General features: G+C 53.9%; 1 protein-coding gene across 6 annotated transcripts in view; it reads left to right on the top strand.

The window, feature by feature from the left end:
• The window catches only part of LOC118618285 (cytochrome b5), a 49,694-nt gene extending 26,418 nt beyond the window's left edge, over nucleotides 1-23,276 (top strand). For 2 of the 6 annotated variants that reach the window (XR_004957038.1, XR_004957039.1), the window contains 3 exons: nucleotides 93-272; nucleotides 22,541-22,545; nucleotides 23,265-23,276. Coding sequence is in view for 1 of the 6 variants with exons in the window: in XM_036244459.1 (XP_036100352.1) it covers nucleotides 93-174 (82 nt within the window). In the remaining 5 variants the exon portion in view is untranslated. Of the gene's footprint in view, nucleotides 1-92; nucleotides 1,349-22,540; nucleotides 22,546-23,264 lie in introns of those variants that run through there. The other 4 variants (XR_004957043.1, XR_004957040.1, XR_004957042.1 and 1 more) reach the window with 3 other exon arrangements.
• Nucleotides 23,277-24,366: the final 1,090 nt, after the last annotated feature.

Raw genomic sequence — 24,366 nt, 5'->3', positions numbered from 1 at the left:
GGGTGAGAGGTGCTGTCCGTGGTGACTAGAAGGCGCAGACTTCGAGCTGCCTGCACCAAACTCCCTGAAGCATCACTGCTGTTTCTCTCCAGCTGGTGGACCAACTGGATTATCCCAGCCATCTCTGCCCTGGCCGTGGCCCTGATGTACCACTTCTACATGGCGGAAGACTGACCACCTCCCTGGAGCCAGTGGAAGAAAGGACCGCTGTCGGCTGGGCAGAAAGAAGCCAGTGTCCATTGTTTCATTGGACAGAAACCTTCATTTGAAAAGTAACTTTAACCCACCCGTTCCCCTTCCTCCTAGGTTAGAAACGAACCCAACCAAGAACCGCTCTGTCCTGCCCACTCTCGAACTCCCGCAGTGTGCCTTTCTCCTCACCCGCTCGCGTCCAGCATCCCCTGGCGCCATGATCTACTTATTGTGGGTGTGATCTTTCAAAAATACACCTGGCTTTTCAAATACACCCCTCTGTGTGCCTGTCGATTTGGGACGTAATTGTCTGTAATGTTTCAAATCTCAGATTGCTGAGCGAAGTCACGCAGGCGCACGTGGTCTGTGCGCGGTGAGGACCGGATGGCCAGGTCCGCAGCTTGGTATTGAGTGTTTCCCGTGTAGTTTCTTTCTCAAGAGAAATTTAAAAAGGCCCTGGAAACGATAGCATAAAGATTTCTAAAAAGTATTCTACCTGAAATAGATCATCAAAAGCACCTATAGCACCCAGAAAGGAGACTGCTTCTCCTCTCTGATTAAAAAACCCAGCAACAAACCCGTGAACCATGAGAGGACACAGCTGTCCCTTCTCTTGGCTCCGCAATGTCTTTCCCAAGTTTTCGGTTATATAGGTTCACTTAAAAAACTCCTCATTCGGTGGTGAAAGCTGTTCATGTGTTCTTGCAAGGAAGTGTCGCTTTCCTAATCCATAAACACACAGCCTTGACAGATTGTGGGGCGCCTGGAGTCGTACTTGAAGGCTCTGAGCTGTGGGGACGAGCCCTGGGGGATTCTGGACGGGTCACACATCTTTGATTATCTTTGATTATTTTCCCGGCCCCGTGTCTTGTCCTTCAAAGCGGAAGCTGGGGATGAATCTAGACCTGAGTGTTGGCCTTACCCAGGACTGCAGGTTTCCCGGGCATGTCAGCTGACTGCAGGTGGGGTTCTTCAGAAACCACCAGGGGAAAGGAAGTTTTGTATTATGCCAGAGTGTCCATTTTTATAACCCCTGACATGTATCGCCTTTGCCCGTTTTGTCACTGAAAAGTTAAAGCGACCGGGGGGTGGACGGGCACTGTATCACGTGGGAATTCCTTAATCAGATTTCAATAAACGCATATCTGAACAAGAATCGTGCCTCCTGTGATGACCCTCGGTGCTGACACGCACCTGAGTGCGGGACACCCGCGACACCGGAGTTCGTGCGTGGGCTCTGGTCTGCATGCGCCGCTGGGGCTGAATCCCGGCAGCTCGGAAGCGAGCTGGAGGTGACCGTTAGGACCTCGGTTCGCTGTGTGACGCTCCCGTGGAGAGGAGCGTCAGTCCCTCGGCGTTTCCTCTGGGAATGGACAGCGGCTGGCTGACTGCTCAGGATGCATTTTTCAGCATCATTATGGAGGGTGTGTGTGCAGATGGAGCAGTAAAGCCAAAGGGGCTGAAGCAAGGAGTGAGGGCTGCTGCCGGGCTCTCTGTAACCGCAGGACACTCCCGCGAACCCACGAACCCACGTCCCCGGAGACCGCGTGACGTCACCATGGGGACAGGGAAGCGGATGGGGCGCTGAGAAAGGTTTTCCTGAGTATGTTCTCATTGTAAAATTATGCTAGGTGAGGTATTTCTTCTTTTGGGTAGTTTACCATTTATTTATAACCAGAAGTTTAGCTGTGGCTTCGCTTTAGTTCTCCCAAGTATATACTCAAGCACGTCATTAATACTGGAGGTTATAATGGTAATTTAATTGTTCATCTAATACTGTCACTCTCCGTGTTAATGAAAATTTAGGTGAACACAGTCCTAGGCACTGTAATTACAGTTTATGTGGTTATCGTCTTGATATGTAATGTCACCATCACTTTTATTAATTGGCTCTTTTGAGCACGTCCTGGGTGCCAGGCACTGTCCGAGTGATCGACACAAATCCTATCTTCTGTCTTCGAAATGACTGCCGAGCTCTCGTTTCGCAGTGTAGAGCTAGGATCGCAGCCCAGGTCTGCGCGGTCCCAAGCGCAGGCCCTTTGACCGCAAGAACCGCTGCGGGTCTACAAGCGTGTTGAGGGGCGTCTGCTCCGAAGGGCGCGGCCGGCTCCGGAGCGCCTGTGTCGTCAGGGAGGGGAGAGCCTGCACACACCTCGAGGGGCGCACCAGGAGGTGCAGAGCAGGCCCCGGACGCTGCAGCCCCAGAGGTGTGGCGCTGAGGGCAAGTAGCCTCCTGACCCTCTCCCTGCGGACGGACCCTCGGCTGCTTCCAAGTCTCTGCTACTGTGAATGACGCTGCCATGGACACAAGGGTGAACATTCCTTTCGGATTCGTGTTTCTGGTTTCTCTGGATAAATTCCCAGAAGTGGAATCGCTAGGTCCTAAGGCAGTTTCATTTTTAACTTTTTGAGTAAACTCCATACTGGTTTTTTTAATCCTCACCCAATGATATTTTCCCATTTATCTTCAGATAGAGTGGGAGGACAGGAGGGAGGAAGGGAGAGAAACATCCGTGGGAACACATCGATGGGCTGCATCCCACACGACCCCAACCGGGGCCGGGGACAAGCTGCAACCGAGGTACATGCCCTTGACTGGAATTGAACCCAAGACTCTGGTTTGTGGGCCGGCGCTCTAACCACTGGGCAACACTGGCCAGGGCGGACACTCCATACTGTTTTCCACAGTGGCTGCACCAGTCTGCATTCCCACCAATGGTGCATGAGGGTTCCCTTTTGTCCACATCTTGCCAACTCTTGTTTGTGGAGTTACTGATGACAGCCATTCTGATAGGTGTGAGGCGATCGCTCACTGTGGTTTTATTTTTATTTTTCTCAATTTTTATTAATTTTTGTTACAGATATTTCTCCCCCCCCCCCATAGACCCTCCTCTTTCCCATCCTGCCTCCCCACCCCCCTAGCATTGTTGTCTATGTCCCTTGGTTATGCATACATGCATATAAGTTCTTTGGTTCATCTCATCCCCCCTCCCCCCTCCTGTGAGGTTGGTCAGTCTGAACCATACTCCTTTCTATGTCTCTGGGTCTGTTTTGTTCATCAGCCCACCTTGTTCATTATGTTCACAAAGAAGTGGGATCACGTGGTATCGTGTACTTGTCTGTCTTCACTGTGGTTTTAATGTGCATCTCTCTGACGATTAGTGTCGGACAAAGTTTGGTTGGGAATATTGGGTCTGTGAAGCTCTCCCTTAGGGAGCCACTTCTCCACTCCAGGTGCTGTACCCTGGGGTAGGGCTCCAGGCTGGTCTCTTCCCACATGTGTCCCTGGTGCGGGCAGTGGGGCCGGGGAGAGCTCAGGCATCACACGTACTTGGTGGTGGCGGTGATGACTCTCCTTTAGTGCTGTCCCTTCCGCAGCTTTGCTGTCTTGAAAAGTGCCTCCCTCCTGAGGACAGCCCTGGAAGCCGACGGTCAGACAGGTAATAGAACGAATTTCTTTCTCCTCGTGTGTGTGATGTGGGTCCACAGACCATCAGAGTTTACGGAGAAGTGTGACGGTGACAGAGACTTCCGGCCGTGACGGTCCGTTTCCTTGGGGGGAGAGATGGAAGCGGGGTGAGGACAGAGGACGCTGTGGGGTCTCTGTCTGCCGGGCGAGCGCGGCCCGTCTAACGGACCATGACGAGGTCTCTAAACTGCACCGAGTTGAGATGTTTCCACTGTCTTTTAGAATGTCGCCATTTAAAGGACGCCACCGTGATGCCCTTTGCAGATTTTTACAGTCGTGGTGAAAAATCGTAAAGGACACGTGAAGTTTTTGTGTCAATTCTCTTAGGTGTGACCTACACAAGTGCGTGAAGACCTAGGTCTGGGACGTGTCCCCCCTCCCGTACCCCCCCACTGCACCCGTTCTCATGTCCACGGTTTCGAAAACATGAATTTTGAATCGTGAGGCACATGTTGAGGGAAGTGCATGCAGCATGCTTGATTTTAACCTCAGGCTGCCCGATTGTTCCTGTTTCTTTCGAATACTCACTGGTCGGGCAGCAGCACGGCCTGGCTCCCGGGGGCACCGAGGCTCTGAGTGGAACTGCACTGAGCTGCACTGCGTCTTCCACGGCTCACGAGTCTGTGGCTGGTTCTGAAAGGCCCTCCTGCCCCTGGGCTGCAGACAGTCTTGTTTGGCGGTGCAGCAGGCGTCTCTGACACTATGAAGCAGGGGGACGATGGGGGCACCCGCTCTTCCAGGGGATATCTGCCATGCTAAGTCTAGGTCGCGATCCGGGAGAGAGGAGGCTTATCCTGGGCCTCAGGTGGAGACCAGCTGCCTGACGTGGAGTACGTGCCTCTCCTTCCCGGGTCGCGCTTTCCAAAGTCATCACTCGTGAGCAGTGCTGCCCTGCCCCTGCCCGGGAGGGGCCCCCGCCCGTGTCGGAGGGGCCCACTCGGACCCCTGGCGGAGCCCCCTCCCTGCGGGGCCAGGGGTCTGGGGCCCGAGCAGACACACCTGCCTGATGCATCTCTCGGGGAAAGTCCTAGCCCCGCAGTCTTCTTTGCGGGGGTGGGGGGTGGGGGGTGCTGAAGGGGACCCAGCCTCCCTAAGGCTGGCCGGGCTGGTTCTCCTGGCACCACTTTGCCACAGATCTGAAAGGAATCTGAAAATCCTAAACTCAAGCCCAGCCTTTCAGGGCAGCTGTCAAGGTAGGATGACGTGTTTACTGAGCAGACTTGTTAGCAGGTTTATCACATTAAATACTCAGACCTACCTCGTGTGGCCGCCATCCGTCCCTGCCCCGCAGATGAGAGGGTTACGGAGGGACCGAGTGAGCTGAGCGGCAAGCCCGACCCCGGCCACGTGTGTGGGCGTCTGCACTTCCCCAGCTGGGTGCCTCAGGAGGCCGCGCTCAATCGCAAGAAGGTCTGTGTGCCTCAGATTTGAACAAAACGAAGTGTAGTTGTGATATTTACAGGTAATGTCATGTCTGGGTACAAAAGCTGAGGCTGGGCACCCAGTCTCCGCACGCCGTGCCTGCTCTCCTCCGACTACGTGGGTGTTCCCTCCATCGCCTTATCTGGGGGCGCCACTGGGTTTGGCCCCCATCAGGGAGGGGAGCTCTGGATAGTAGAGTTGCCCTTGAGAGGTGACGTCGACTCCCAGCTGTCAGCATCAGCCTTCCCATGGGTGACAAGGGACAGATGGGCCCTGCTGTCAGCATGGTCTCTGCCTCCGTGTCCCTGGGAGGAGGGGCATGCGGGTGGAGACAAATGGCACCCACCAGGCTGAACTTCCGTATCTGCCCTGGCAGGGGCTCCGAGGGGGCAGACCGTGGGAGGCAGCAGGACAGGAAGGTGTTTTATTATGTCAACCTCGGAAACCACAGAGTTAGGGCACAGGTGTTCCCATGGTGATGGGGGTGGTGGCAAGAGCGGGCTATCAGGAGACAGACTTTTCGATCAACCCATCAGATGTTCTGAGTGTTTGAGAGAGATCCCGGAATCACTGTGTAAATTCCGAAGCAGACATCACAGTCTTATTTCTTCCTGGTTGTCCAGCGTGAACATTTCCGTCAAGACAGGCAACAGATCCCAAGGTGTGGGTGGGGGCGATGCATCTCTCGGGGAAAGTCCTAGAAAACGGAGGCAGGGGCGCTGCTCTCCGGCTGCCCTCCGCTCACATCTCAGGCCCGGTGTCTCTCTGGTCCCCCTTCCTACGGGGCTGATGACACACGCAGCCCGAGTCAGGAAGGCCGTGTGGACCAGAGCCTGGGGGACATTTGCCGGCTCGAGGAGGGTGGGCGGGTGCGGCACTTCCTGCTTCCACAGGTGGTCTCCTGGCGTCTGGTGGCATTTGGAGTCTCTAGGACCAAGCTGACGTCTCAGGGGTTGGCCTAGAAACAGTTCTACATCCAGGGTGGGCTGTGGGGCCTTTAGCGTCTATTCCTGTTAAAGGAGCCACTGAAACAAAGGTGCTGGGTCTGCCCCTTCGCCGCCCCAGAACACCAACGTGAAACGTGCAACGGCCGCAATCCCACCTCCGGTCCAGGCCCTTTCAGAAGCCATCAAGACGGCATGTTGTCACTTTGAGATAAGAAAGCTGGATTTGTTTTCATGTTCTTGGAGCCGTGCGGGAACTCTGGAATAAACTATGCTTAGCGCCTCGTCCAATTCCTGGGACACAGCAGGTGTCTGTTGACTGAATAACTCAACGAATCAGTGACCGAAGTCCCTTCGCTGGTTTCCCACCTCTCGTCTCTATTTCTGGGGTCTTACTCCCTTCGTGAACAGATTACTTTTACTGAGACACGCCTCAGACCTCGCCCTTGGTACCAAGTCCAAGGTAGGGCCCAGCGCCGAGCAAACTGCTGCCCAGCCTTTGAGCACAGGGAGGTTGCGCAGCTGCAGCCAGGAGACTGACTTGCTGTCCTCACATGGGAGCCCAGGGGCCTGTGGACCCCAGAGTCCCTCCGCCTGGTGGGAGGGACAGAGCTGTTCTCCTACGACGCTTGGAGCTTCTTAGCGTGACAGGAGCTGGCGGCTGGTGAAGCCCTGTGGCGGCTCTTGTGCCTCCATCTGGGAGCCGATCCACAGCAGCGAGGGCCAGGGAGGGCGCAGGGTTATCAGCAGCTGACAGATGGAGGACAGGCAGGCTGTGTGCCCGAAGGTCAGGGCAGTTCTGCGAGTTTGATTAATTTCTGCTAAGTTCCTCTTTATCTCTGCCAAGCTGCAGTATCTCGTGACTTCAGCAAACCTGCCCCAGACCTGAGTCTATAGACTCGAACACGCTGCCAAGTTCACTTGGCCGTGAGCCCAGTACCTAAAAGCCTACCTTTGAACTTTATAAAACCTGTTGACTTGGGGGGCGCCATGTGACACTGTCCTCCTGGGAAAACCATGGTTATTTCAGCATTCCTGACTCACTGCTGAGGCCTAGCGATCACCAGAAAAAGCATTTTTCTGTCTCCTCCCGGGTGAGCTCGGTCACTGATGTACCCCTAGGCACCAGTGACACGCAAAACTCCCGGCAGAATCGATTTAGAGCCACCCAGTGTTTGCAGTTGAAGTTTTCATGCGCCACAGAAAAGAGTGCTGGTAGGGAAGCCACAGGGCCGACCATTCACAAGCATCACTGCGGAGCAGGGTGCCCTTCCTGGCTCTGTAGTGTTCAAGTGCATCAGGATTCCAGACTTTCCTTTCTCTCCTCGTGAAGGAACGGCAGCAGGGCCAAACCACCGGTGATGCCGAGGCGGATGGGTAGCTCATGCTTCCCGTGGCCTGTGCCTGGCCCCAGGGGAAAGGGCTCTCCTTGCCCAGTCACTCGGCCGAAGAGGGCGGGCCCGACGCATCACACCTTCGTAAAAGCCCACTGTGCGCTCCCAGGACTTCCCTTCCCCGGAGGCATGCCTTCCCACAGGGGTGTTGAGGATGGATGCACACAGGAGTTTGAAGTTTTCCCCTTGAAGGGAGTGTTTGGGAATAGGCAGGGGCTTGGGTGTGGCCAGGTAAGTCAGCCACGCCCGTGGTGGCCCCCCCCCCCCCCCCCCCGAAAGGAGGTTTTCAAGGTTAGAACACGCATGGCTCAGATCGCTGGTTTTTCCTGCTCATCTGACTCCATAACCTGCAGAAGTGAAGTGAAGCAGTTGCTACTTAGAATGAGCACGTCACATCTCACCAGGTGCCGGCGGTGTGCGTCTTTGGGGGAAGAGAGACTGTCAGTCAGTTTGTAGAGATGCTGTCCCTGGGCCAGCGGCAGCCCTGTCCCCATGGATGTCACTGATGTCCGTGCCCGGCAGAGCTGGAAGTGCTGCTCGGAGACGGGGCGAGTGTGCTTGGAGCAGGGCCAGGTGCCTGGCCTCCCCTCTGCCACTGTGGCCTTGCGGGGGTGGGAGCCCCTCCCCAGGAGGGCTCAGCTCAGTCCCACGAAGGTTTGGGGCGGGGGCTCTCATGCATCTTGGTTTCCCGGGCATCAAACAATAACTTGAACATGACAAGATGGTGAACCTGGTGCTGACCAACCTTCAGAGCCAAACCTTTCCCGTCCAAGTGGCCTCTCAGGGTGGGGACGCCCCGAAGCTGTGTTCATCAGTAAACCGTGGTCACCTTTTGCTCCCACCCACCAGTTTGTGTGTTTCACACTCTGCCCCTAGAAAAGATTTCACAAGCTCCTTTCTGAGCCAAAACCTACATGGGGCAGCTTGATTTTTTGTACCTGCCCAGTTGGGTAATTGCTCTCATGGCCAGGGCCAGGGTTCACGGGGCCCCAAAATCCACAGGCCTTCGCACGAAGGGGTGCAGTGAAGGAATCTGTGAGGTCAGGGTGGAGGAACTCCTAGCGTTTGCTTTTCTGATGTGGGGCTTGGACGCCTCAGGGGTGCAGACTGGACACTCAGATTCCCGTGTGCGAGAACCGACGCCTCACCTCAGCCTGTTTACTCTGCCTGCGCAAGGGCAGGCGATGTGTCGAATGCCGAGTATGACTGCTGTAAGGGTCGTCCCTAAGGACAGCCAAGCCAGTAAATACTACGCAACACTGATATTACAATTTCCTAGGATATAAACTTCTCACCTGTTGCTATTAAGAAATTGGGGTCCTCTTTTTTTTTTGTATGCGCCCCGGGCGGGAACCGAACCCGGGACTCTCTGGTTTGCAGGCCCACACTCCGACTGCGGAGCCACACTGGCCAGGGCAATTGGGGTCTTTTTGGAAGAAATGTGCTAGAAAGCCCTTTGGGAAAACCCTTTCTAAAATCATGCAAGCTAGCATGGCAGCCTGGCACCTAATTTTTTTTAACACCCATGAACCTCCAGTATAATAAAACATATGATGGGAGGATAACTGATGGGTAATGAAAGAGTGCATTCAGGGTTCGATAGCTGTGAGGCTGACCTGTGTTACAGTCGGCTTTCCTGGAACAACCCAAGAACAGGACCAGCGGGAGGAAAGCCCCTGACGTGGTCCGCGTGGATCTGGTCACCAGGCGGTTGGCGGGCACCCCCTGCTCCGCTGGCTAAGCTGCGTCAGCGTTCGGGGGTACTTCTCACGGCTGCTGCAGGTCGCTTCTGCATCACTTCTGTGCAGAACACGACACGGGCATGTTGGGCGTGCCAGGGATAACCAGGTGAGCCGAGCGCTGGGCAGGTAGGAAGGTAGGCGAGGGAAGCCACAGGACCTGGGCTGTTCCAGGGAAAACAGCTGTGAGGCCGAGCGTGCAGGTGCGTATTTGCAAATGGAACCCGGAGCCGAAGCCCGCCCTCGACCTTGTTAGATCTCTGCGTCACCATCGGTTTGGGCCCCGCTGCTGTTCCTTCCAAATTGAAAAGCTCTCACCTGCTTGGCACTTTCCATGCAGGTGACTCAGCACTTAGCTGGGGGCAGAGCTTTGCCAAAAGGTGCCGTCAAGACAGGCCTACCCTAGGGACCTTGTCTGCAGGTGTACATGGGTGTCGGGCAGCTGCATACAGGTCGCTAGCAGTCAGCTGAAGCCAGATTCTCAATCTTGAGTGGGAAGAAGGGGCAACTGTCATGGATGCAGTGTTGTGTGTTTTTGCCCAAGGCTCTGAATCGAGTGGGTGAATTAAAAGAGACAGCGAGGGAGGAGGGTTTCTCTTAGCTTAAAAAAAGAACCTTGCCCTGGCCAGTGGCTCAGCTGGCTGAAGCATCCTCCCGTACACCAGAAGTCCTCAGGGCAATCCCCAATCTCTGGTCAGGGCACGTATGGGAGGCAACCTATCAGTGTTTCTTTTCTTTTTTTTATCCTCACCCGAGGACCTTTTTTTCCACTTTTTGTTCAGATAGAGTGGGAGGGAGAGAGAGGAAGAGAGGGAGAGAAACATCAACGTGAAAGGGACACATCGAGTGGTTGCCACCCACACGACCAACCAGGGCCGGGGACAAACTGCAACCGAGGTACGTGCCCTTAGCGGGAACCGAACCCGGGTCTCTCTGGTCCACAGGTTGATGCTCTAACCGCTGAGCCAAACCGGCCAGGGCCGCGGTGGGAGTTTTGCTGCTTCCATCCCTGCTGCTCTGCTGGTCCTGTGCTGTGTGGCGTCCCCTGCAGGTGCCGGCGGGAGCCACCTGTGGGTTCGGCCAGCTGCTGGCCAGGGCCTTCCGTAGCTGCTACTCCCTTCAGGAGCAGGAGGGAGGGTTTGGGGGCCTGCGTGCCTGTAGGTGCTCCGGGTTCCCATGCCTTGCTGGCGCAGGGGACCTTGTCCGTGTAGCCCACCTGGGAAGTCGATTTGGGCTGGTTTGGGGAGGAGGTCTTGGTCTCCTGCCTCTGAGAGCCTTCTCTGGCCAGGACCGTGGCTGACCCTCCAGTGGGCGGGAGGGTCGTGTCCTAGGAGCGGCTCCACCCGGAGGGCCGGAGGGAGTAGGCGAAGTCCTGGCTCCCTCTGTCTCCTCTGGGGACAGTGAGGCTGGCTGGTTCTGGACGCTCTCCACAGTCCCCTGCTGGAACTGCCGCAGGAGCCTCCTTAACACAGACCTCACAGCTCCCCCTCTCTCATGTCCCCACTCCCCGTCACCTCCCACGTCGGCCGGGGGCACTTGGAGGCTGGTCCTGGGGCCCACTTTCAGGGGAGACCTAGTCTGAGACACACAGACTTCTCTGGCAGCCACTCACCCTCATAACGTGGGCTCCTGACGTCTGGGTGGGTGCTAACGCTCGCCGGGGTCTGCGTTCTCCTGTTTAGAGATACTATTCTGAACAACTCGCTGTTTTTTTTATCCTCACCCGAGGACATCCCCCCATTTTTTGTTCAGATAGAGTGGGAGGGAGAGAGAGAGAGAGAAACATTGACGTGAAAGGGACACATCGAGTGGCTGCCACCTGCACGACCCAGCGAGGGCCGGGGACAAACTGCAACCGAGGTACATGCCCTTAGCAGGAACCGAACCCGGGTCTCTCTGGACCGCAGGCCGATGCTCTGATTGCTGAGCCAAACCGGCCAGGGCTAAACAACTCACTCTTAATGAAATCTTAATATGCTAAAAACAAGATATTGGAGGGTATATTAACATGCTTAAGACGCTTTGTGAGTTAAAAGCAAGAGATGCTCACATTAACACTCCAACAGTACAGATACACTGTTACCTAATAGCAAACCCTCCGTACATATTCTTCCAACAGGTATTTTAAGCATCAGACTTGTCAGCTCTTCATTGATTAGAAATCTGTATTAATGGTGTTGATCCCACTTGCTACTGACTCATAGACATTGCCTGCTTGTTGGGACAGACCAGCAAAGCATGTCACAGTCCATGTCACCTTACAGCTAGAGGATTGTCACTCTAGAATGTGCAATGATTGGTCATCATCTTTCATCCTTGATGCTCTCACGTACTGAACAAGTATTTATCAAGCATGACCGTGCCTCGGTGCCACTCGGCACTAGGGTACAGAGCTGCCTGCCCCCAGGGAAGGAGGGGACCCAGTGGGGTATGTGCTGTGACAGGTGGGTCCCCCGTTCCAGGAGAGCCCAGAATGAGAGGCAGATAAGAGAGAAACTAAATGTGCTTAATCTATGGAATCTGAAATATAACATGCTGCCCCCACCCCCACCCCCCAAATGAGAGTTAGGGTTGTCCAAAGCCTGGCCTCCCATCAGACAAAACTTTCCTTTGGAATCCATTATGTTGTGATTTTAATGGACATTTCAGGCCATCTTGCAACACAGCTGGAGGAGAGGGCGGGACTGACTGCCCTCTGTGGACTCGGGAAGGCCTCAGAGTTATCTCCTGGCCACTGGAGACGGCATGTCTGTTGTCCTTGGCACGCACCACCGGTGGAACAGAATGGGCTTCGGATTAGGAGCTGGAGAAGCGGGTGTTTAATTTGGGTTTTGCCTGTGACTGACTGTGACCTTTGGGTCCGAATTTCTTCTCTCGTGGATGAATGGGTTGTACTTTGTTGCGCAAGAGGCAGTTGAAGAAAAACATGGTCACCATAGATGCTGACCTACGAAGGTCATGTTACCTAATACTGGGCAAGGGGCTGGGGCACCCTGGGAAGACGAGGGTGGTGTGTGCGGGGTGGGGCTGGCTCCGGGTACTGGTCCACGCGGGGCACAGTGCTCCCAGAACCGCGGTGATGCGTGGGAAGCGACCCGGGCTGTGTACCTCAGGATGGCAGCTTATGACCACCTCTCTGCAGATAAAGGGCCCAGGGTGCTGCCCCCACTGCCTGTGGGGCCCGCCGTCTGGGGCTGGGCAAGAGCTGGAGTCTCGCTGGAGGCCACAGGTTCTGGGGGGAAGGTCTCGGGAACAGCGGTGCGCCCAGTGAGCGCTCCTGCTCGGGTCTGGAACAACACGGCAGTGGGGAGCTTAGAGATGATCTTCAAATCAGTAGCAAGTAAACCCGACCTTGAGGTATGGGTGTTTTCCCGTGGGGGATTTTTTTTCACTTTAGAAAGACTCCATTTATTAAAAAAAATTTTGTTTAATTGATTTGAGAGAGAGAGAAACATTGATTGGCCGCCTCCTGCACGCCCCCCATTAGGATCGGGCCCACAACCTGGGCATGTGCCCTGAGCGGGAACCGAACTGGCGACCTCTTGGTGCAGGGGTCTATGCTCAACTACCGAGCCACACCGGCCGGGTGCACACACCACTTTTAATGGTAGCAGACTCTTTTCTGGGCCTTGCTGTTTTTACCTAAGATATGTTAGGACACACTCCTTTCCCCTTTTATTGGCTTCATGGAATTCTATTGATGTGCCATAATTTATTAAACCAACTCCCTGTCATTTCCAGTTTTTTGTTTCTCCGTCGTTGCTGCAGTGATTATCCACGTATCCACCTGTTTGCACATAGCTGAGTGTGTCTATACGACACATTCCTGGCAGGGAGGTTGCTGGATTGAAGAGCACGTCCAGCCCTGGCCGGTTTGGCTCAGTGGTCAGAGCGTTGGCCTGTGGTCCAGAGAGACCCGGGTTCGGTTCCCGCTAAGGGCACGTACTTCGCTTGCAGTTTGTCCCCGGCCTGGTTGGTTGTGCGGGTGGCAACCATCTGATGTGTCCCTTTCACGTCGATGTTTCTCTCTCTCTCCCCCTCCCTCCCACTCTATCTGAACAAAAAAATGGAAAAATGTCCTCAGGTGAGGATAAAAAAGAGCACGTCCAGAAAGGCACACCCACAGGATGGGTGAGATTTCCTGATCCTACACGCTGTTGAAATGTTTGCTTTGAGAGTCAAAATCTAGAGAAAAATTGCATCCTCATGATAGCAACAGTTTGAATCACAGGTGAGCACGAGGATCTTTGATGTGTCGAAAGCAGTTGTACTCAGCAAAGAGCACTTCTGACCCCATGGGACACTGGAAAACACCTGGGAGCATTTTGATCGCCACAATTGAGGGGCGCGTCACTGGCATCTAATAGATGAGGTCCAGGGATGCTGGTAAACACCCTATAATGCTCAGGGTACCCCCCCCCCCCCACAACAAACACTTGCCTAGTTCAAGATGTCAGTCGTGCCCGGCCAGTGTGGCTCAGTGGACTGAGTGTCGCCCCCAAGGACTGAGAGGTCCTACTTCAATTCCAGTCAGGGCACAGGGCACGTGCCCGGGTTGTGGGCTCGATCCCCAGTAAGGGTGCGTGCAGGAGGCAGCAGATTGATGTTTCTATCTCTGGCTCCAAAAAAACAATAAAAACATATTTTAGAAAATTTAAAAAAAAAAGATGTCAGTTGTGCAGAGCTGGGGAAATTCTGGTTGAAAGCCGTCTGCGTGTCTTTTTCTTTGCCTGCCTTACGCAGGATGGTTTCGATTGACTCCTGAAAGCTCTATTTGAGAAGATTTGCTGTATGTTCTATGTATCACAGTTATTTTTCTCAGTCTTTTTCACTGTGTCTTGACTTTGGTTATACTGTTGATCATGCAGATAAATGTTTTATGGACTCAGAGTTATCAGTCTTTTCTTGGAAGGGTTTCGCATTTTCCCGCAAACTTGTAAGTCCACCAGTTGTTTTTCAATTGGTAAGTATTCTCGTCGTATTTTTGTTTTGGGGTTTTCTTTGGCTCCGTGTGTTCCCCCCCCCCCCCCGCCATGGTGAAATGCTATTCTGCGTACAGCTCTGGCAGGGGGGGCAGGGGTGAGTTGGGAATCCCCCTTTGGTTCAGGTGGATGGCTGTCCAGTTGCCCCCATTCCACCACCTCCCTGGTTGTCACCTATTCCCTTCTGTTAGAAATCCCATCTCGATCGTGTTCTGAATCCCTGCATGGATAGGGCTTTGCTGCTTGATTTTTGAATTCTGTTACTTTGGTCTGCCTCTTCATGTACCAGTACCAAGGTATTTTAAATACTCCAGCTTTATAAAATGTTTTCATACATGGGAATGCTAGTTCCTGCCTTATTTGGATTATTTTTCAGAATTTTCCTGGTTATTCTTGGATTTTTTTTTTTTCCCCAAATGAATTTTAGTGTGTAAAGTCTTTTTTTTTTTTTTTTTTTTATTATTATTTTTTTATCCTCACCCAAGGACATTTTTCGATATTTTGTTCAGATAGAGTGGAAGGGAGAGAGAGAGAGAGAGAAACATCGATGTGAAAGCGACACATCGAGTGGCTGCCACCCGCATGACCCAACCAGGGCCGGGGACAAACTGCAACCAAGGTACATGCCCTTAGCGGGAACCAAACCCGGGTCTCTCCAGACCGCAGGCCAACGCTCTAACCGCTGAGCCAAACCGGCCAGGTCAAGTCTTCTTTTTTTAAGTGATTTTCTTTTTTAGGATAGTTAAAGAAATTATCACCTTTATTCAGATTTTCAGGTACCAGAGAATTTTGGTAAATTGTAGTTTCGGTTCTCTCTACATCAAACAAATTTTAGCCATTACCTACTGAGGCATTTGGGACCTTCCTCCCTCCCTCCCTCCCTCCCTCCCCCCCTCCCTTCTTCCTCCCTCCCTTCCTTCCTTCCTCCCTTCCTCCCTTCCTTCCTTCCTCCCTTCCTTCCTTCCTCCCTCCCTTCCTTCCTTCCTTCCCCCCTCCCCTCCCTCCCTCCCCTCCCTCCTTCCCTCCCTCCTTTCCTCTCCAAATCAGCAATTGCAATACTATGTCTGCCTCTGAATGTAATATGTGTGATTTCATCCTCCGGAGACCAGTGTGTGTGCTGAGGGAGGCGGATTGTGAGCCCAGTTCCCCTTCAGCCTCCTGCCGCTTGGGGGGCTGGGCGGCTGCTGCCACTCCCTGAGGTCGAAGCTAGGGTTTAATAATGTGACATCTTTTGAAATACTTGATCTGTCTTGAAAATGACATGTACAGGGTTGCCAAAGAGGTGTTTTATCTGTGTGACCCGCACTTAACCTTTGTACAGTTTTGAATACGCCTGTGAGCTGGGAGGTGTCTCGGGGGCGGGGTGCACACGAGGGGGAGGGGGGGCTGCCAGCCCATCCAGCTCTGCCAGAGCCAGTCCACGGTCCACTGTGCCCAGAACATCGCACGGAGGTCGGTGGGCACCTTATCTGATCAACATGTGCTTGTTTGCTTGTGCCTACATCATGTTTTCTTTCCTCCTGTTGTTGACTCACATCTGCAGTTCTATTTATAAATCACTGAGGTCATTCAAGAGCGTCACTCCAAGTCCAGGACCGGCCACCCCGGAGCTCGGCTTGGGAAGAGATACTGAGCTGTGAGCTGCAATCACTGTTATGTGGACATTTAGCCTTTGACTGTTTCCTGTCATCACCTCTCGGTTCCTGGGGCAAGGCCCCACCCACGTGCGTGGCAGCCACTTGTCCAGGCCACGTCACCACCTGGGGGCCAGTGTGAGGAACAGCCGCACCGCCACCTCCGCTCAGCCCAGTTAACTGGACTGCACACCACCCTTCCTTCGCTGGAACACAGACGGTCAGCACCGGGTCTGGTTGTGTCCACAGACCCCTGCACTTCAGTCACCTGAGCTACACGGCAGGCACTCGCTCAGACGACACTTCTGTAATAATTCGTCCTTGTGGCTCATCTCTCTGCGGAAGATACAATTCTGAGCGCACTTGGCGTCATACGAGTGTCCCTCTCCTGATGAGTGTTTATAAGGAACGAGGTAAAATTGTTGCGAAATACTCACCCCCCTTTTTAAAAAAAAATTAAATGTTGGTATTTGTTTCCTTAAGCTGCTTCTGCTCCCAGCACTGAGCTGCATGGAGCTGGTGAGCAGGGGCAATTTCTGGGCCCACTGTTCACCGCGCCCAAGCTCCCAGGCCTGGTCCTACCGGGAGGGTGACACGGTGCCCTGGTGATCCGTGCCACGGGTTACGGACAGTATCCCCATGTTACTGTAACTTTCCCGGTAGAAGGCATATCTCATTCTTCCGTACTGATCTGTTTCTGGTTGACAACACTCAGGATCTTAAAACCTTTGCTCTTTAGAAGAGAAAACGGCCCGTCACAGCCTGAGCGACGCGTGCTGGGTGGGCCCTGGCGCGCGTGGGCGCGAAAGGCTACCGGCTGCCCCCACCCTTCCCCCACCCCCACCGCCTTTATGCCGTTGATTGTTCTAGAAGGGATTCCTGGGTGCGCAGTCACCGCCCACGATAGACGACAGTCCTGATTCCGTGGACCTGAGAGGGAGCTGCTCGTGCCCGGGCCACGAAGTCTGCAGCTTTCGCTGTCCAGGGAGTCGGAAGGTGCTCGCACCCTGAGGACCACGGCGACCACTTCTCCTTCCGTCCTGACTCAGAAATAACGTGTCAACGAGCTGCCAGTCGGCCCCTTGTACCTCCTCATGCCGAGTTCCTTATCCTCCAGAGACAGTATTCACATTAGCAAACTTGAAAATATTGTTAAGGACTTACTTCTTTAACTTCATTCCCCAAGGCACGCTCCTTCTCATGCCTAGGGCTGGGCGTCTCTTCGGAATAAACGAGGGTGCTGTTTGGGGCTAACTCTGACCTTATGTAATGCGATAACTGAACCTGTCCCAAACCGTCAGTCACATTTCCAATATGATTCGGATTTATAACAGTCATTATTGTGAATGTGATATTGTGGAAGACCAAAGGTAAACACTATTTGCCATACTTGGATTTCCAAAATGAAAATAAATCAGAGTACTACACGTTGAACATCAAAAAGTTAAGAGACTGTTCCCAATCCTGGATGTTTTAGAGAGCTGGGTGTCTCCTTATACAAGGGGGGAAGCTGGGGGTTAATTATCTCAATTATTCTGGTGAAGAAACGGGTCTTGAGAGGCTGACTCCTCCAGACTTAGCCCATGAGTTCAGAAGGCTCCTTACGAAGGACCAGGTCTTTCTGACCCCTGGTCCTCGTATTTGTCATAATACCTGGAAGACACTGGGCGTGCCTTCCTACCTGCTGAAAAGTGTTCCTCAGTAGGGGTCTCAACACTGAGACTCTGGATTACAAACGTCTAGAAAACTGAATTACGCATGCTCTGACCCCCATCAGTTGTCATAAAAACAAAAACAAAAACAAAAACAAAAAATAAACACCCCAAGTCAGCTTATTGCCTTTTGGATATGGAATAAAAAATGAGCTGCTCAAACGTGATCTGATTTGGGTCCTAACTGACCAGGCAAGACTCAAAGCTGTTTTCGACAGACGTGGTGATAAGGCGTCCCTGACGCTTCGGTCCTCGTCCAAGGTCTGAATCTGCAGCGCTTCGGACCAGGGACGTCACTCACGGGCTCCCTGGGAGGTGAGCAGGCCTTGCGGAGTGATCCCCGCCGCCTGCGCCCCTGAGATGAAGGTCTGTGTCACTTGGTGACACCCAGCCCCCCTCCTCTCCGCTCCCCACACCTGGCACTTCTTTCGTGGTGGTGGTGGGTCTTTGTGGCTCTGGCGCAATTGTTGGGCGCTCACGAGGAACACAGCTGTGGTTGGGGTGGTTATCTCCGGGAACTTCCTGGAGGGGGGCCAGGCCCGAGGCCGGAGGGCCAGCTGTCTGCAGGCGGCGAGGGGAGCCAGCAATCGCTCAGAGAGGAGATTCCGCCGTGTGAAGGCCTGGCCGCAGGTCCCCGGAGGCCCGACCGCAGCTGCGCCTGCCCTGGTACTGGCTGGCCGGGTCTGCCTTGCATTCTGGGGGCTGCTCCATTTCTTTTAGGCCTGGACGTGCCGGAGCCGGGTTCTGACCCTGGACACCACAGAGGCCTGGTGCACACAAGGCCAGTGTCCCCGCGAAGGGCACACAGACGCGTCCCGCTGCGTGTGACCCGCGGCACGGAGCCCAGTCCAGAAGGTGAGCAGTGTCGGGGAGAAGGGACCTGGTGCTCGGAGGGTCGGGTGAGCTTGCCCCGACGGTGTCTGCTAGTAACCGCGGTCCGCATCCCCGCAAGGCAAACTGCAAAGGGTCGCCTTCCATGACCTCTTCTCTAGAATCTGTGCCGCACACCACCCTCCTAACACAGCCTTTAGGGTAACAACAGCGTTCTGCATTGAGATGTAGTTTAAAAACATCTGTAATTGGCCCGGCCGGTGTGGCTCAGTGGATGGAGCGTCCTCCCTTGGACTGAGAGGTCCCAGTTCGATTCCCGGTCCAGGCACCTGCTCGGGTTGTAGGCTGAATCCCCAGTAGGGGGCGTGCAGGAGGCTGGTGATCGATGTTTCTCTCTCTCCCTTTCTCTCTCTCTCTCTCTCTCTCTCAAATATTTAAAAAACTAATAAATAAATAAATAAAAACATCTTCGATTGAGCAAAAAGAAAAAGAATTCATGGACATGGACAACAGTGTGGTGATGGGGGTGGAGGGTGCGGGGAGGAGGGGGTGGAGTTGGAAGAGGGCATGGAAGAGATAAATGGTGTTGGAAAAAAACAAAATAAAAATCTTTAAATTTCAGCTTTATTGAGGTACAAGTGACATGCAAAATTGTAAGGTATTTAAAAGTGACCATTGTGGTAGTTTGATGTGTATCTACGTTGTGAAAGGTTCCCCTATCGAGTTAATGAACCATCATCACACATACTTATCTTTCTTTTGGGTGTGTGAGAACACTGAAGTTCTCTCTTAGCAAATCTCAGTGATGCAATACAGTGTCCTCAGCTACAATCACCATGACTAATCAACAGAGCCTCAGACTTGATCTCAGCTGAAGTCCATACCCTTTTACCAACCTCTCCAATTTCCCACACCCCTGACCCCTGGCAATTCTTTTCTTCTCTGTTTCTATCAGTTTGACTTTTATTTTTTTGGAATCGACACGTAAGTGAGATCATGCAGTATCAGTCTTTCTCTGTCTTAGTTCACTTAGCATAATACCCTTAAGGTCTGTCCATGTTGTCTCCACCATGGCCCAGGAAAAGATGTTCAACATCACTAAGGTCAGGGAAATGCAAATCAAAACTACAGTGAGAGGTCACCTCACTGCTGTTGGAATGGCCGTCACCAAAACGACAAGAGGTCGCGCGTGCTGGTGAGGATGGGGAGACAAGGGAGCCTGTGCGCTGCTGGGGGGGATGCAGACTGGGACCGCCACCGTGGAAAGCAGTACCGGGCTCCTCAAAAAATAAAAACAGAATTACCATGTGATCCAGCAAGTCCACTCCTGGGTTTTCCTCCAGAGGCAATGAAAACAGCATAGAGAAGAGATGTCTGCACCCCCGTTCGCTGTGGCATGATTCACAACAGGCAAGGTACGGAAACAGCCTGCGTGTCTGTCGAGGGATAAGCGGATGAAGAAAACGGGAGATATAGAAGAAAGAAAGAAATCCTGCCATTTGCAAAAACGTAATTGTATATTCATCAACCACGGAATTACGCTCTAAGATGAGTTGATTGCGTTCTAAAGACATATAAGGAGCTGTCCGGCTTATCTTTCTTGAAGAGTTTACTTTGAGAAACATTCTCAGAATGCACTTAATGTTTCTCCTGGTACGTAGATTCAGGCTAACATTATTCTCAGGCTGATGTTTGGTTAGATCATTTCAAAGTTTAAAGGGATCTGAAACTCTAGCTTATTTGGGACCATTCTTTATTTTTCAATACAAGCTACACATAAGGACACTTTCTCTTTGGCCATGAACTACATAAGGCTAAGGTGCTCGTTAGGAATGTACCCGTGGTCTGAATTCAGTGACTCGACAGTGCCTCACTCTCAACTCATGTGGATCAGAGAAATGTTCTTTTTGGGAGCCCTTCATTGTTATATATTGTATCACTGCTCAGGGATAACAAGCTACAGTTACTCCCTGATCCATTAATTTGCTTTCACTAGTACCTTTTATGCTTGGGTAGGCTTGCATTTTGAAATAAGTTGGCTACTTTCAGCTGTAAACCTGGGGGACAACGCAGATGACTCTTGAATGTTTTTGAGGTGTTCTTGTTGGAATAGCAAGAACTGTACGGCGCCACCACCTTGGGGACTGGTGTTTTGGGGTTGCTGGGCCCCTAAATCTTGGACTCACTCTGCCACGGAGCCAGAGATGGAAGGGAACTTGGAGATTCCCTGGCCTGTGTCTTGTCTTACAGAGCTGTCCTTGGAGGCCTGGGTCGGGGAGGGGGGGCTGGCCGAAGGTCCCCTGGCCAGCACGGGTCAGGACAGGCAGCTCAGCAGCTTCTTTCTGCTCATCATCAAACTGGGTCAAAGGAAACCTCCAGTCACCGGCTCAGACCAGAATCTCCCTGGGACGCTGGGAGGGCCGAAGTGCGTGACTTGGCCATACATTTGAAATCAGATTCGTCGGAGCCCAGAGCGCTCACCTTGGGGTTCTCAGGTAACGGCAGGGCTATCAGTGCCCTTCCTGGATTTATTTGTACCCCAACCCCCTGGGGGAGAGGGAAGAAAGGGACCATGTCCAACACTTAATAAGCATTCACTCACATAATCTCACTTGACCCTCCTACGTGGCCTGTGAACAGGTTTATTTTACGGGATGAGTGTCTCAGGCTGCAGAACAAAGTATCCCAGTCGGGGTGGCTTAAAGTGGCAGAGCTTGGTTTGCTCACAGTGCTGGAGGCCGGACCCCGGAAATCAAGGTGTCCGCAGGGCCCCCTCCATCTGAAGGCTCCAGGGGCCGGTCCTCCAAGCTGTGCCGCTTCTCCCTGGAGCGTCTCTGTCTTCTCTTCTCTAATAAGGAGAAGGTCATTCATTGGGTTCAAGCCCACCTTAGTCCAGTGTGCCCACCCTTTAATGTACATATGAATTACATCTGCAAAGACTCATTTCCCAGGAAGGCCACATCCACTATCTGTTTTAGGACCCCCCCAACCCCCAACAATTACCATCTTTTCACCGATGAGTGAGCCAAAGTTGAGAGCAGTAAGTTACTTACCAGGTTTTAGTTTGTAAGAGGAGCAGAGCTAGGATTCAAAGCCCCTTCTGTCCGGGTTAGAGGCCCCCCTCCCCCTGCACCCCGCCGTGCCCTCCACCTGCGGCACATGCCTGCCCTTCTCCCAGCCCACCCAGGTAAGTATCACAGCAACTCTCTGAGCGAGGGGCTGACGCCAAGTGTCGTCGCCTGCGTGCCGGGCCACCCACAGAGGCCGGTCAACACGCTGCAGCCTCTTCCCGGGGCTTCACTGTCCCCGAATGGAGACGAAGTAGATGAAACTCAACACGAAAGGAACGACCATCCCAGCTTTAGAGGAATGAAGATACCAGTTTAACCCTTGACCATGAAATCGGAAAACGGCCATTCACCCTGTCGGGCTGCCAGCTCTGTGGCCAGGGGGAGAGTCAGGCAGCCCTGAGCCCTTCCTTCCCTGAGATGCCTGTCGGTCCCCAGACTGTCAGGTCACAGGCTCCATGAGCGTGCTGGAGGGGGGCCAGGGAAGCACTTTCTTCAGGGCGATCTCTCTGCTCAGCAGATGGGCTAGTGATGTAAATACAGTTTCAAAGTTGTCTCTAAACACTGAAGTGACAAGTGGGACGTATTAAGAGCCATCAGTGAGCCAGGGCACCACTTACAATTGCTGTGCCGTTTGCTGATCGTACAGGTTCATCAACTCACGTCCCCTAAGACTCGGCTGGGAAGCAGCCAATGACTGATTTTAGTTGTTACGTGTAATTAACAGTCATCACGTTCGACATGACTTGACGTTTATTTTCGGACTTTGACGAGTTCACATTAGCTTGTTTCTCGGTCGCTCACCTTCAGTGTCCTCAAAGCAAACTCTTCTTCGCAACTTGTCCCTTGCCATTCAAGTTCGAAACCTCACCGACATTTCACATCTGCTTGACCGCCGCCGTGCAGGTCATTGAGACCAGGTCCAGTTGCTTTGACTCCCCAGCGCCTCTGGTCTCGGGGGCAGGTCTCTGCTCTGGGCCCAGCTCAGCCCCTGCTGTCCCAGCGTCTCACCCAGTCTCCTGTCCTGACTTCCCTGAAGAACAGATCACTCCGGAAGGGTCAGAGGGGACCAAAATGAAAACCTGTGGATCTCCCCTTGGAGGAGCTCCTGGATTCAACTCATCCGTTCCACTCGGCCAGAGAACCCCCACAGCATCCGTTACCCCGCCTCGCTGCCCTTCCTGTCCCTGCCCCCACTAATGCAGGACCTCCAGCTCCCATCAGAGCACCCGTAACTGTGTGTGCGGGTCCCGGTGGGAACGTGTGGTCTCAGTCCGGGGTACATCATGGGAGCCCACGGTTGACTTCCTTTCTGGCTCTTCTCCCTCCCGGCAGGGTCTGTTGGCCAAATGGCACCTGCGCCTCCAGCCCAGAAGCCACTTCCTGCCAAGCAGAGTCACTGCACTGCGGCTGGGTCAGCCCTCAGATCGGCCACCTGGGCCACCTGGGCCACAGCCTGTTGTCTGTGGCGTCCATGTACCACAGCTGTGTTGGGTTCAGTGCAGGGCAGGGAGGCTGAGTGTCACCTCCCTCTGCACCCAAGGTTTAGGCGGCAGAACTTGGGGCCTGGAGCTCCCCTGGCTGGGCTGTGCTGCCCAGGCAGTCACCCTCTGGGGCACCACAGTCACTGCTGCTTCTGTCTGGTTGTCCTATTCTGCTCCAGGTTCCAGAAACAGCCCTGCTCTGCCCACAGGCCCTTCCTGCCTGGAAGCTTAGCAGCCTCTGCCATCAGGAGCCTGAACGGAAGGCGCCCCGGGAGGGTGCACTGGCCCCCCCACAGCGTTCCGAGTGTGCTGCCCACAGTCACCCTCCCGGGCCGGGCTTGCCCTTCTCTCCCTCTGCCAGCCGGTCCCCGAGGCCCCGGTCAGGGGGTGCAGTGGTGGGGTAGCCCGCCGGCCTCCATCTCGGCCGCTGGCCGGGCCGTTAGAGCAGGAGGAAGACGGGTGTCGGGCACGCGTTTTCCAGGTTGGTCTCTGCATCCAGTGGGCTGTGCCCCCGGTTGATAACCCCGGGAGCTTCTGGAGACGGGGCTGGATGGACCAAGGCCTCCGGAGTCCCTGGCCGCTGCCTGGTGGGAGCCCGGCCACAGGAAAGTGGGACAGAGGGTGGTGTTCGGGCCTTTGCACTGGCAGGAGTTTCAGGGCTCACCCTGCACCCCTCTTCTCGGAGGACAGACTCCTCCAGCTCCAGGGTGCAGAACAGGAGAGAGGACAGGCCCCCGCCCCCCGGGGCCGCCCGGCTGCTGGGCGCCATGGGGAGGCCACCCGGCATGGCTTTGAGAGAATACGTTTGGTTTTTACCTTTCCCCAAATTAAGAATGTCTCTTAAAGGGTTTAAAAAGTGACGTTTCTTGTTTAAAAACATGATGGTGCTTAGCAAGTCCCGGGAGGCGCTGCGACCGTCCCGGGAGCCCTGCCCGTCCCGTGCCCAGGGCAGGACGCGTCTCAGGACGGGTGGTTCCGCCGGGCCCCGGCTGGCGCAGACCCTTCGGAGTGCAGGCTGCGGCACTTAGACGGCGCTGACCCGGAGGCTGCGTGTAACTCGGTTTAACTGCACCTGCTATGGGATTTTGAAATGTAAATGAATTATATATAACGTGGATACGAAAGAAGCAAATGTGTTTAATAAAAGCTATCCTAAAGAAACACTTGTCCTGAAAGGGTGCCTCTGAGGTAACTAATCTCCAGGTGGGAAGTCCCAGGAATCTGACTCTCCCTGGAGCGGGTGGCCGTGGCCCCCTAGTGGCCCCGACGGCTTAAAGCACCCGCTCTGGGCTCAGGAAACCCTTGCTCTCAAGATGGCTGTTCCCTGGGAAAAGGTCCTCCACGGGGCACGAGCCTTCTGGACACAGGACAGGAAACCAGCAAAAGCCAAATGTTTCAGGCAGCAAAGACCTAGACCTCTAGACCTTCGGCGCTGGGAAACAGGCACCAGAGCTCCCTCTTCTGACATGCTCTGCACCGTTCAGAGAATGCGGAG

This window comes from Molossus molossus, unplaced genomic scaffold, assembly GCF_014108415.1.
Source record: "Molossus molossus isolate mMolMol1 unplaced genomic scaffold, mMolMol1.p scaffold_m16_p_6, whole genome shotgun sequence".
Classification (NCBI taxonomy): domain Eukaryota; kingdom Metazoa; phylum Chordata; class Mammalia; order Chiroptera; family Molossidae; genus Molossus; species Molossus molossus.
This window is presented reverse-complemented; position numbering and strand designations above follow the sequence as displayed.